Here is a 13,159-nt window from a genome sequence, read left to right as displayed (position 1 = left end):
CCGACTTTATATATTTAACCAAAAAATGTTTTCCCCGACGTTTATATGAACCGACAGTGACATGGGCACTAAAACTTATACACAATGATGAACCAGTTACATCCATGGATAACAGTATATTCACTGACTGGCTATAACACAAGTTTTTCAATTTTTTTTTCCTTTTTATGATGTTCCATTTCAAACTTTATTTGACTTGATACAAAAACAAAAAATACAATGCAGTAAAACGATATAAAATTTATCAGATATAAAAATATCTTGTCTTTAATTAATTGTAGATTGACAATATTTGTTGGGAAAAACTGATTATTATGCAAATAAAAATTATGCAAATTAGATGCATTGTTATGCAAATTGGCCGTGATGCTTGACATGAAGTCTGGGGAGAACACTGATCCAAACACTTTATTAAAAATAAAAAATGTTGATTTTAAATTGTATTATGTAAACTAAAATCATTTCACAAAAATCGATCATTGCACAATAATGAGTAGTATGAAAATTAAATATTTGAAGATTTGTACAGTAAAGTTCATGTTCAGCAGCAGTTTTAGTCTCATTTCCTACTAAAGAAATCACTCAGCTTGCTTTGCTTAGCTATTCTGAATTTGTATGTTTCTTTTAATATCTATTGTCTGGTAATTGTTCTAATAAATTGGAGTGTCTCTGGGCTATAGCAAATTCTTCCAAGGAGAAGGAAGGGACAGTTAGCAGTGCTTTATTGATCCCTACAACGTTACGTATATGAAAAGAACACGTATCTATTGTAGTGATGGATCTCCTTCCAGTTACGTAACAACTTGAAAGTTTCTTCCCCAATCACAATTCCCTTAACATTTTGTTCATTTTTTTTAGCTCCGCTGTCGACTTTGTCGAGCGGAGCTTATCATATGAGTGATTGTCCGTCGTCCGTGTCAATGTTTTACTTTTTCGACTTCTTCTTGAAAACTACAAGCCTGAATGCTTTGATACTTAGTGTGTATGTACCTGGGGTAGACCTCTCTCAGATTTGTTCATTTCGTGATGATATCTTAAATTTCTTAATTTTGGTGAATATTTTTGTCATTTTTGGTAAAAAGTGATATTTTCAACTTCTTGTTAAAAACCAAAAGTTCAGTTGCTTTGATATTACATATATAGGTACTACATGTTGACCTCTCTCAGATTTGTTCATTTCGTGGTGATATCTTCAATTATCTAATTTTGATGAATATTTATGTAATTTTTGGTAAAAAGTGATATTTTTGAATTATTGTTGAAAATTGCTATACATACTTATACATATTGTTCATTTTCTAATGATATCTTCAGTTCTTTAATTGAAATGTGCCTTGCTAACAGCAGAGCTATCTCACCCGAGAGGCTGCTTGTTTCAAAAATCTTTTTGACCTACCTCACTTACGAAATGGGTGATCCCTAATTAAAACATTACTTTGCGCAATCGAAATTTGTGTGACTTCCATGTTTTTGTACTGATGCAACAATAGAAACATGTGAAATATGCCCTGGCGACTTTGGCCAGTGAACTGAGGTCAATTTAACATCATTGTTAAAAGCATCTATTGTTAAATGTACCGAGGCAGTAGCAACCGAGAAAACAAAATAGTTGAATGAATTTAGTTGGACTATGAGACGATACTGCACACACATTCCCTCAGTGATCGATAGGAAGTAAAGGAAGCGACTATACTTTTTGACTCAAGTTATAACCCCGGAAGAACAAGAACGCACATGTGCAAGGCTAATTAGCATAATTTATTTGGATGGATAAACAACAGGCATGGCCGTTGCGTTGATTTTTTTTTCCTTTTTGCTATCAGTTCCAGTTACATGCGTATTTATCGATATTTATAGGAGTTCAAAATGAATAAATATCAATACTAAATAACAAGTGAGTTGTTATGATTTACAGTCGATATTCCGATTCACCCCAGCCACATGCATAGGGACTGTGACTTTGCAGGTCGTCATCGTTGTGGTGGTTGCTCGATTCAGTCATTGAACACAATTGTAAGTTATTCCCATGGTATACATATTTCAACAAAACATTAATGACATCATGTTTTTATCAGGACACTTGCAAATTCTTAATTATGTTTTTGGCGTTCCAAAGCCATCAGTAGGTTGTGCTTGCCGTGGTAAACTGAATTATAAACAAGAATAAAACACAATTGCCGAAGCCATCGGTTGAATGAAAGGTGTGAAAACGTGCTAACTTTGTCCTTTGTGAGCTTATTAGTTGTCTGAGATGGAAGGCAGTAGTCTGCAAGACATCCGGGAACTATGTCCGTTATATGCAGTTCAACTGATCACTGCGGCCGCTGAAGCGTGGCCATTGGCCGCGTTAGGCAGGTGGCCGCTATAAACAGGGTACTTGACATGTAAAATTCTTAGGGTCTGTTCGGTTGCGACCGCTATAGGCAGGTGGCCTCTGTATCCAGGTGGCCGTTAACACAGGTTTGACTGTATTTACATCAATCAAGGACATTCGGTAGATTGCTTTCCCACTGTTGTTTCAATCCCAAAACCTGTTTGTATTCAAAATTAATTATGACAATGCATATGCATATTGAAACAAACTATGATAAAGGGAATAATATTATATAACAAAGGGAAAGGTCACCAGAGTTCAACTATGTTCAACGAAATATAGGAACATCACAGAGAAATATTCAAGTTCTAAAATTATGTATACTGTAAAACAATTCAATGTTTGACACTACAAGTTCCTTGCTGGAGTGAGTTCCAAGTGTGATTTTATTGCATTCAAAATTGTTCTATTTCAAACTGTGCATGCTTACACACAGTGATTTCTTGAAATGCATACTAATTAGGTAACTTGTCACTTGTAAAAGTTATTGAAAACATTTTGAGCGATAGTACTAGAGGGACATATCAACGACCTTCTGCATTCTCTATGAATTTCATGACTTTCTATGATCACATTAAAGAAAAAAAACTGTGGTTACTTTCAGCAGTTTGCTAGAGTCTAATCAAAAACGTGTCTCAAAAAAAACAAAACACTTTTACATTAGTTTTTCGATTATTTTTCCAGTTTTTAATGATAGAATCAGTCAATTTATATCGACCATAATGACTATAGGAAAGCATTTTAGCACAGTTTTACTGAAAAGACCAGTTTTTCATTGGTCATGAATATTAGTTTATGCAAATGAGACGATCGTTTAAACCTTGGGATTAATGTGCACAGGATTAGTTTTGAGTTCTTGTCTGTGCATATTAAGTAGCTAATTTGTATATTAATTATTTCAGCCTAGCCTGTATAAGCAAAATCTCAAAAATTTCTCAGATTTTGATCAAATTTGGTACATAGGCACCCTGGGGCAATAAGCAGACATGGTTAGTATTGGAGCCATGACTGCAAATCAAGTAGCTAATTTGTGTATTGTCTCATTTCAGCTTGTGTGAACAAACCTCTTATGCCATTGCTCCTTCACTGACTGTTTTCATTTTTATTTTCTAAGTATTTTTAATAAAACAACAATGATTAACTGAAGACGCATTCTTGACCAATCAGAATGATGTATTTAGGCAAATGGAAATGTTGATATAATATAATTAATATTTATCATTCTATTTGTAGTATTATTTGAGAAACAAGTTGGCTAGTACTTTTCTTGCGTAATCTTACTTAGATATGTTGCCGTTTTTGGGAACTTTTATACAATTAATGTTGTGTTATTCTCTAAGGGGCATTGAGATTAATACAGAACATTTATTTTTTTATGTAATCATGATCATTGTTCTTGTCCATTTTTGGTCAGAATTGTTCATACCTAAATTTAGTATTTTATAGAATTTTTATGTTTAAATATTTCACAAGATTTCAGTAAAGCTTTAGGAATGATCTCAGAGTGTAACCTACTGAGCAGCGTTAGTAGTAATAGTTTATTTTAATAAAACAAAAATAGTTCCCCATCATTTGACATCTTTGTGTAAAGGTCAATCTGGTGTGTACATATGTTTATGTCTGTTCCACAGATTTCTCAACAACCGCACATGAAATTCCAGTGAAACTTGGTGTGTTCAAACCCGTTTATAATAATTACCTAAGTTGTATTACTTAATTTTCAGTATATCTGGTTATATTATAGAACCACTTCTAAGATTTCATTGAACTTCGTACCTGTGGTTGTGTTGAGGATAACATTGTTTGGATCGTGTTTTTTTTTTATCAATTTGCATAACACTAATACCCAATTTTTAGATTTTTCTCTGTAAATATCTTGTATCATTTGATAAAATTCATTACAGGCTTGCAGGTGCTACAATTTGCTAATTTCTAAAAATCAATTTTGTGTGTGTGTACATATATGAAAAATAATATACTAATTTGCATAATAATAAGGTACATAGTCCGGTTGCTAATGTGCAGGTTCTTAGCATGTTGAAAGTATACACAAATAAATGAACTTGATAATTACCTAATTGTTTTGAGTTTATTATGTATCTGAACTATATCTCAAGTTGAAATTCTACTTTGTCAAAACAACACTTCATTTCATACAGTACTTCATACTTCATTTCATACAGAATACTTACAGTATGAAATGTTTAAATTTATTTAATAAGCTTATTTTGATTATCAATGTTGTGCTTTCAATCTTTGCCCCTAATATCCATCAGCAAAAAAGTTCTTAGATTCTTTTTCTTCTTCTAAGCTTTCTATTGGGTAGATTTGATTTTGTCTGTAAATGAGGTCATGCCAGTTGTTAATATATATATAAAATTCTACAATAGATGCCATTTACCAGTATAAAATGATGTGAACCATGTGCTTTGGGATTACACCTTTCATTGTGTGTGACAGCTGCTGCTTGCATATGGTGTCATTCTGTTGATGTATGTTGTTGTGATATAATAGATACCGTAACAGAACAGGCATTCAACTGAAAAACATTATAACCTGTGACTGAATAAAGTTTTGTTCATTCTTTGTATCCCCACCGTTTTTGAATTGTGATGTTTCAACAAATCAAAATTAAGATTGGTCTGTACATTACAATTTGTAATTTGTATTTAATAATGTAAGTTTATTAGTCATTATTGAGATGCGTTCAGAATACAGGCTAGTACAGACTAGGATTAAAGCTATAATTATGCACATTGCATTTATACTTGTGCATTAGAGGAACCAAAAGTCATTTTAACTTTAATTTCTTAGTACAATAACCAGGAAGGTGTACATTTTAGCTTCATGGTTATACAATAACAATATGAATCCAGAAAGGTGCAGTAATAGTACCTTAAAGCCCCCTTGCCCGTAACTCAATCCTAATCCTCCCCTCAATTGTATATGTCCTCCTCGTATAGTTATCTAGCGGTGCATATATAATTAAATTGGGGTTAGAGTGTTTGGATTATGGGTGGGGGCTTTAAGAAACTTTACCGAAAGTGTAAGTTACATTTTTTTTTTTTTTGAGATGTGCTCACCTTTGCTTGCCATACCAGAAATGACACATGGTGCATATAATAACAAATATTTTAAAGAGATACAGTATATAATGGTACTCTGTGCTTCGTCCAAAAAACAAGAAGTATATTGAATAACTTGATCATATAAAGTATTAAAATCTGGTATTATTGTGTTTTATAGGAGAAGCACTGCCAACAGAGGTATAATGTTTCGTGCATTATGACACTGCCACCTTATCAGAGACGAGGCTTTGGAAGGTTCCTCATAGATTTCAGTAAGTTTTCACATTTCAAAGCAAGTAGTGAGTGATGAAGCCACAACAAACAGACAAAGTATTGCTTTGATAGTGAAAATGTTTTATATAGTTTTGTCTGGCAAATGTTTGTAGCTCAAATTAATACTATTTATTTATACCCCTTTTCAATGGCATGCTTTAAACTTTTGTCGCACTACCTGTACACTAATGCTGATTACTGTTTTTTATTAGTGCCCAGGTTTTTAAAAATGTATCCATTCATATACACATGACATGTATGTAGTCATACAATACAACAATCATTATGTTCATTGTGTGTCTTGATTTGATCTTAAAACATTCTTGTACTATTTGGTCTCAATTTTCTTTCTCTTTGTAGTGTTAAATTGTCTCATTTCATCATTAAGGCTAGGCCAAACAAATTTTCTTGTAATTCATTAAAATTTTTTACAGTTCAGGGTTCATACAAATTTAACATTTTGTACAGGTTCATGATGATGATAGCTTGAGTATGAATTATTGTTAAAATTTGAGTCTATGTATGACTTCTTTATATTGATCAAAGACAGAAGCGTCTATGGCTTTGTAATTGATGTTCAATGCATTGCTTGGTTTGTGTTACAGGTTATCTGCTATCAAGAAGGGAAGGTCAACCAGGGTCTCCAGAGAAACCATTATCTGATTTGGGGAGAGTCAGTTACGGTGCATACTGGAGGAGTGTAATATTAGAGTATCTACATAGAAATCAGAATACAGTCATCACCATAAAAGGTACCTACTATCCACTGGTCCTAACATAATCCATGTAATACCAAACTGTTTCCAAACATTTATTAGTGTATGCATACGCATTGTGCATGTATCTGTAACATGCCTGCACTGATTATGTTCAAGCTTCACACATTTGTTTCACAATCAAGTCAAGATGGTCAACTAGCAGCATGTTCTTTGACAGTATTTATGTCATTTCCTATTCACAGCAATTAGTCGAGCCACAGGTATGTGTCCACATGATATAGCAGCAACATTACAAAGTCTTAATATGGTAGCAAGAATAAATGAGAAGTAAGTATTACTACTTCATGAAATAATACTGAGATGTACTGCTCGTAAGAAATTTTGTAATGTTCTATAAATAAATAATTCAGTACAAATTTATGAGATCTATCTACAAGTATATAAGTGCTTTGTGGAAAGTTCTGCTATTATGTTAAATTTTCAGCCAACTATTTGTGTGACTTGTATTATTTTTATCAAATTACTGTGCTATATTTCCTTACCAGGTCGCATTCACAAGTTCACTTATTTGTGTCTGGCAACTTTCCTGTTTTGGTGTGATTTCAAATGTTTTTACACACTGCACAAGCTAATTTGTATTTACAATTCTGTGGTTCCTTTGTCAGGGTGGTGTTAAGCATACGTAGGAGTGTAATCAATGAACATATGGCTAAATTAAAGAAATGGAAAGAAAGAAGAATAGATTTAGATTCAGAAAGTTTGAGATGGTCGCCTATAGTTAGTGGTACAGCTATCATTGAAGAAGAAAAAGAAGCTGAGAGAGAGGTAACTTCCTCATTCCATCTATTAATTGCATGATGTAGGTGGGTGAATTGTAAGAAGAAAAAAATAGGAAGGTTGTTGAAAAATTAAAATTATATTTTTTGAGTGGTTTAATTCTATTTAGTCCATGGTGCCATGATTGTAGAAATAGTTATAAATTTTTGGGCTAAAACTAACATACTTTTATTAACAGGTTGAAAAGATGGGAGCATTAGTCGATGGTTTGGCAGAAGACAGGCATGCTAATGATGAGCCAAAAGTAGTAAAAAATAAAACCAAGGATGTTTTAGAAGACATCAATGATGGATCTCAAGCAAAGGCAAGTAGTGCCATCTGATGGAAATGTAAAAATCTATAGAGAACATCAACTGTTCTTACTATTCACAAAATAAAACCACGTACATTTTTTTTATTTTCCCCAAAATTTTGATCAATACCTGTAGAAAATAACAAAAAAGAAAAACATGAAAATATGCAAAATTGTGGAGCACAAAAGTATAATTTGATTGTCTTTCTCACTCTGACATTCTCTACTCAGTATATGAATGTTGCATGTTCCATTTTCTCTCATAATCGTTTCCAGTGTTTCTTTGACCATGGTATTCAAGCATTTCATTTAATGTTATTGAAATGAAAAAATTCTTACACTTTTATGCAAGGTGGCAAGTTATCAATGGGCCAGCACTGTGGGGTTTAGTCCTAACTCGGATACATATATATTATAGGCATTTCCACACAAGAAACGTGGCCGTAAAAGGAGGCGGCGGGCAACTGGTTGGGGACATGATACGAAGCGACCCAAAAAACCCAAATCGAAAGTAAAGTCATTACTCCCAGTAGTGTCACTTCCTGAGAAAGAAAACCAAGCTATGATTGACACTGGTAAGTTTAATTGCCATATACACAATTGACGACAGAATTTGCAGTGAGTCTGGAGAAATACACAAGTTGATAGTTCAGACAAATTCTGGATATGCATTCCTAGATCGATTACATTCCAACTTGAATACATACATCATTGTTTACTGCCATGTCTCAATCATAGGAATTACTGTTCTAAGCTGTTAACTACAGTTAACTACAGTTAACATACTCGCAGCAGAAAACAAAGTAGCTTCATTGTTGAGCATGAATGACAAACATTAATACATGTACAAGAAATGGTCTCACTATTTTCTTTTTGTTTGTAATAATTTCTGATTTGCTCATCTTAGAACTCTTCATTGCTCAGTAAGTCGTTGTGTTATTGAAACTTGAAGGTACCATGATAAATTGAAGTCTTTCTGTAATACAGGAAAGTGTACTTTTAGCTCGGCTGTCAACTTTGTCGAGCGGAGCTTATCATATGAATGATTGTCTGGCATCAGTCATCTGCATCAACTTTTTACTTTTTCGACTTCTTCTTGACAACTACAAGCCTGATTGCCTTGATACTTGGTGTTTATGTACCTTGGGTAGACCTCACTTAGATATTTCCATTTCATGATGGTATATTTTAATTTTAGATTTTGGTGAATTTTTTCGTCATTTTGAATTTACACATATGTGTACTACAGGTGGACCTCTCTCAATTTGTTCATTTTGTGTTGATATCTTCAAGTTTCTATTTGAAATGTGCATTGCTAAACAGCGGAGCTGCTTGTTGTTTGTTTACTGAAAACTTTATATTCTATTTATTTTGTTTGTTCTTTTTAGTTTGTGAGAACGGTCCAGAATTGGTACATGCCAAGGTTGAAAATAAGGAGGAGCCTCCAGAAAAGAAAAGTAAACAAGAAGACAAAGAAATTGAAGATCTTGTAAGTGAGGAAAAAGAAATTGCTGAAATGGTTGAAGATGACAAGAAAGCAAATAGTGCAGATTCTGTCAATAAAACTGATGATGATGAGGAGGAGGATGATGATGTTGATGAAGATGAAGATGATGTTGATTCAGAGGTGCCAAAAAACGACAAGCCCATGACCCCTGTCAAACGTAAACGTGGGTGGCCAAAGGGGGTCAAACGGGGCTCCTTTTTCAGGCGGCCATCCAAAAAACAGGGTCGCCCACCCAAACGTAGAATCCATATAAATGATGATGATGGGAAAGTAAACAGCACTCAGGAAGATTCTGTCAAGAAACCAAAACAGGATAATATGGATGAGGATGAGTTGTCTCTTGAAGCTTCTGATACAGAAGAGAAAAATGATGTTGAAAATAAAGATATTGATGGCCAGGATAAAGATACAGATGACAGCAAAGATGAAGAAAGGAAACAGGAGGAGAGTGTTAATAATCATGTTGATAGTGATTGTAATGAAAACAGCAATTGTGAGGAGGAAAAGGAGGAGTTGTCTGAAACGATAGGCAGCAATGACTGTGACAAAGAAGAAAACAAAAATGAAGAAGAGAATAAACAGCAGTCAAAAAACGAGGAGGGGGAGGAGGAGGAAATGGAAAAAAGACAGGACGAGGACGAAAATGGAGAGGAAGATCAGGAGCTAAATGAGGATAAGTCTGAGGTTGAGAATGAAGGACAAGATGATCATGATGGAATTTCAGTTACAAAGCAGGATGACAAAAAAGTGAGTGAACAAAAAGATGTAGAAAATAATGATGCTGATAGCAATGAAAGTGGTGATGATGAGGATTTAGAAATGCCACAGTTGGAACAAGAGAGTGCAGTGAATAAATCTCAAAAAGAAGTAAACAAACAAAATGTGGGAGAGAATTTTCGTGACTTTCGTGAGCCCTCAGTAGAGGAGACTGAAGAGACTGGTGAAGCTGTGAGTAATTTACAAGCTGCTGAAGCTTTGGAGGAGGTAGATGAGGAAAACGATGAGGAACCTGCTAATTCATTCAACGACTCTAACGAGGAGACCAATTACCGGTCTGAAGCTGAAACTGCGCTTGATAATGATGATATATCAGCTCCTGACTGTGCCATGGTGTCACAGAATTTTCCATCTTGTAGTAATCCAACACATAGTCCTGTCAAGCCTTGTATGGAAATAGCGGAAACATTGTTTGACAATGATGCAGCGCCTCCTCCCCCACCACCACCGCCGCCACCTCCGCCGTCTCAAACACAGACTTGTCTAGACAGTAGTCCTGTAACAACTGCTCAAGTTAATCTTACAAGTGCACCATTGCATGGTCCCCGGAGTGCTGCACCTCCTCCTCCACCACCACCACCTCCTCCCCCTTTACATCATGGTAGTAGTCCACAATTTGGTGCCAGCAGTCCTCAAGTTCCTATGAGTCCTCAAGTACAGATGAGTAGCCCTCATGCTCCAAGTCCACAGGTACAAATGAATAGTCCTCAAAGAGCCATGCATAGCCCACATGCAGGAAGCCCACAAGTTCAGATGCACAGTCCACATGCCAATGGATCACAAGTACAAATGCAAAGCCCAATGCCAGCTTCAAGTAGTCCTCACCCACAGGCAACACTACAGAGTCCACATTCAAATAGCTCACAGGTTCAAGGAAACAGTCCACAAGTGGTATATACTGATCCTCTACCAGGATCGCAAAATGAAAATAGCTCGAACAATAACATGCTGTATAGTACTAGCCCACGTCCAGCTCAGATTGAACCACCATCAGCACCTAGTACCAGCTGTAGTTTGGCCAAGTTACAACAATTGACAAATGGTATAATGCAGGATAGTGACCTAAAAGTGCCACAGTCGCCTCATACTAACCCAAATCTTACGCCGCCACCGAATTCAAGTCCCTCACCTAATATGACACCGCCGCCATCATTGCAAAGAAACATGACTCCCCCTATTACTCACACTCCCCCATTGCAACGGTTGCCACATTTACAATCACAAATGCCGAACAATATTCATGGCATGGTGATGCAGTCGCATAATGGTATGCTTGTTCAAAATAACATGCTACAGCAGCAGCAACCACAGCAAATGCAGCAACCACAGCAATCATTAACGCCTCAACCAGTAATGAACCATCACCACCAACAACCTCAAAGAAGCATGCACCACCAACAACACCATCATCAACAGCAACAGCAACAGCAACAACAGCAACAGCAGCAGCAACAACAACAGCAGCAACAGCATCATCATCATCATCACCAACAGCACCAACAGCAGCGTGTTGCTAGTGCACCCCCACAATTTACAACTATGCAGGCACCTGTAAGTCGGCCACTTTCACAGCCATCACAGTATCAACAGCAAAGAGCAAGCTCTCATACAATACACCATTATAAACATCAACAATCGCAGCATCAGGCACAACCCCAAGTGCAACATCAGCAGCCTCAGCAACAACTTCACCATCAACAGCCCACAGGCAACACAAATACCTATAACTATATACCAAATTACAATGGTTACCACCAAATGCACCATCAACCGGTCAATAATAGTTACCATAGTAACCCCCCATACTTGGAGCAGCATCAGGTTCCCATGCAGATGGGAGTTGTTACACAACCACCAATTGGTGTCCCAAACTCAAATCGTTACCATGCCAATAGGACTGTTTACCCACAATACAGTATAATAAACCACCAGGTTGGTGGACAGACAGTTATGCGACGGTGAAACTTGCAAATTTAATATTAATAGATTGTAACCTTATTTATTGTCTTTGATTTGGCTTGATATTAATGAACACTGATTGAAAGACTTAAGTTATTTTCTTAAGTCTTAGTTATTATTTTTCTTGATGTATATTTTGTAAAATCTGCTGCTATGGAGTATGAAATTCCTTCTTTATCAGCTAAGACCAAATTATGTTATACAGAATGTAAAAGAGAAAATGAAATAAAAACACAAGATTTGTTTTTTCAATACTGTAGATAAAGAATTTTCACTTTCTCTGCGTGGTTTCAAGACTTTTTAGCCTTATACTTGTACATACTATAAAATGTTATCGTGATGTGAATGACCACCTATTCTGTGTGTCTAGTATTATTTCCAAAATTTTTCAGAGGATAGTTTTTGTGAATTTCTGCAAAGTTGTATTTTGTGCTTGTCAACAAATGAATTGTTTGTGTGTGTACTTTTATGTTTTTTTAGAACCTTTGTTGCAGCAGAGCTGTCCTTAAACAATTGTCTCAGAACTCAGATCCTCTTTCTGTTCATCATTTTCTCATGATATGAACACATTTTATTTGGACTATCTTTCTTGTAAATTGAATATTTTGAGTCATTGAACTCATCTTGTGTGTATACTAAACATGTCCATTTAATCTCCAGTTATGTCATTTCTGAAAATGGGTATACAGACACCCATTCCCTTACTCATTATCATAAACCATTTTCTCAATTCAGTTTTGCCACCTATGCCTTGCAATGAAGTGAAAAAAATCATTCAGTATGAATGTTCGTCTTTTCGTAAACTACCATAATTTCAGTGGCAGCCTGAGTCGTGATGTCCTTTGTATTTATGGTGTTTATGCAAATGAGTAAGGTTTGGATCTTTATGATTTAGGTGTCATTGCATTAAACTGTACCAAGAATTGTCAATTTTGTTTCATACACCAATTGTCAAAGTGAATATCTTTGAGAATAGTTGTCTTTTGAAAAAAGCAGACTTGCGCTTATTTTGTGAGTTATCTGTCTAGCCAGAAACACTTTAGTTTCATCTGCCTTGTACACTATATTGTTATTGAAAATAAATTATATACATTCTTACAATGCACGTTTGCTGTACTATAATGTTATGTTCCTGTGAGTGGATGTTCTAACAAGGGACACTTTGTCTCTCCCTCTCCCAGGTATAGTGAAACCTTCACACTCAAAACCCAAGTTAATATAAAATTATACATGCATTTTGTAATGCCATGGTGCATGGTTCCAATATTTTGAAGACTGTTGACAGTACACACATTTTGTAATGCCACAGTGCATGGTTTCAATATTTTGAACACTATCGACAGTACACACATT

At 35.4% G+C, this 13,159-nt stretch overlaps 1 protein-coding gene across 9 annotated transcripts in view; it reads left to right on the top strand.

The window, feature by feature from the left end:
- The window catches only part of LOC102802108 (uncharacterized), a 48,631-nt gene extending 35,720 nt beyond the window's left edge, over positions 1-12,911 (top strand). For all 9 annotated transcript variants that reach the window (XM_085493552.1, XM_085493555.1, XM_085493556.1 and 6 more), the window contains exons 11-17: positions 5,621-5,714; positions 6,321-6,467; positions 6,677-6,761; positions 7,100-7,259; positions 7,450-7,575; positions 7,982-8,138; positions 8,952-12,911. In XM_085493552.1, the coding sequence (XP_085349678.1) occupies positions 5,621-5,714; positions 6,321-6,467; positions 6,677-6,761; positions 7,100-7,259; positions 7,450-7,575; positions 7,982-8,138; positions 8,952-11,809 (3,627 nt within the window). In that variant the 3' untranslated portion in view covers positions 11,810-12,911. The remainder of the gene's footprint in view (positions 1-5,620; positions 5,715-6,320; positions 6,468-6,676; positions 6,762-7,099; positions 7,260-7,449; positions 7,576-7,981; positions 8,139-8,951) is intronic.
- Positions 12,912-13,159: the final 248 nt, after the last annotated feature.

Source organism: Saccoglossus kowalevskii, chromosome 19, assembly GCF_978046115.1.
Source record: "Saccoglossus kowalevskii chromosome 19, keSacKowa6.1, whole genome shotgun sequence".
Taxonomy (NCBI): Eukaryota; Metazoa; Hemichordata; class Enteropneusta; family Harrimaniidae; genus Saccoglossus; species Saccoglossus kowalevskii.
This window is presented reverse-complemented; position numbering and strand designations above follow the sequence as displayed.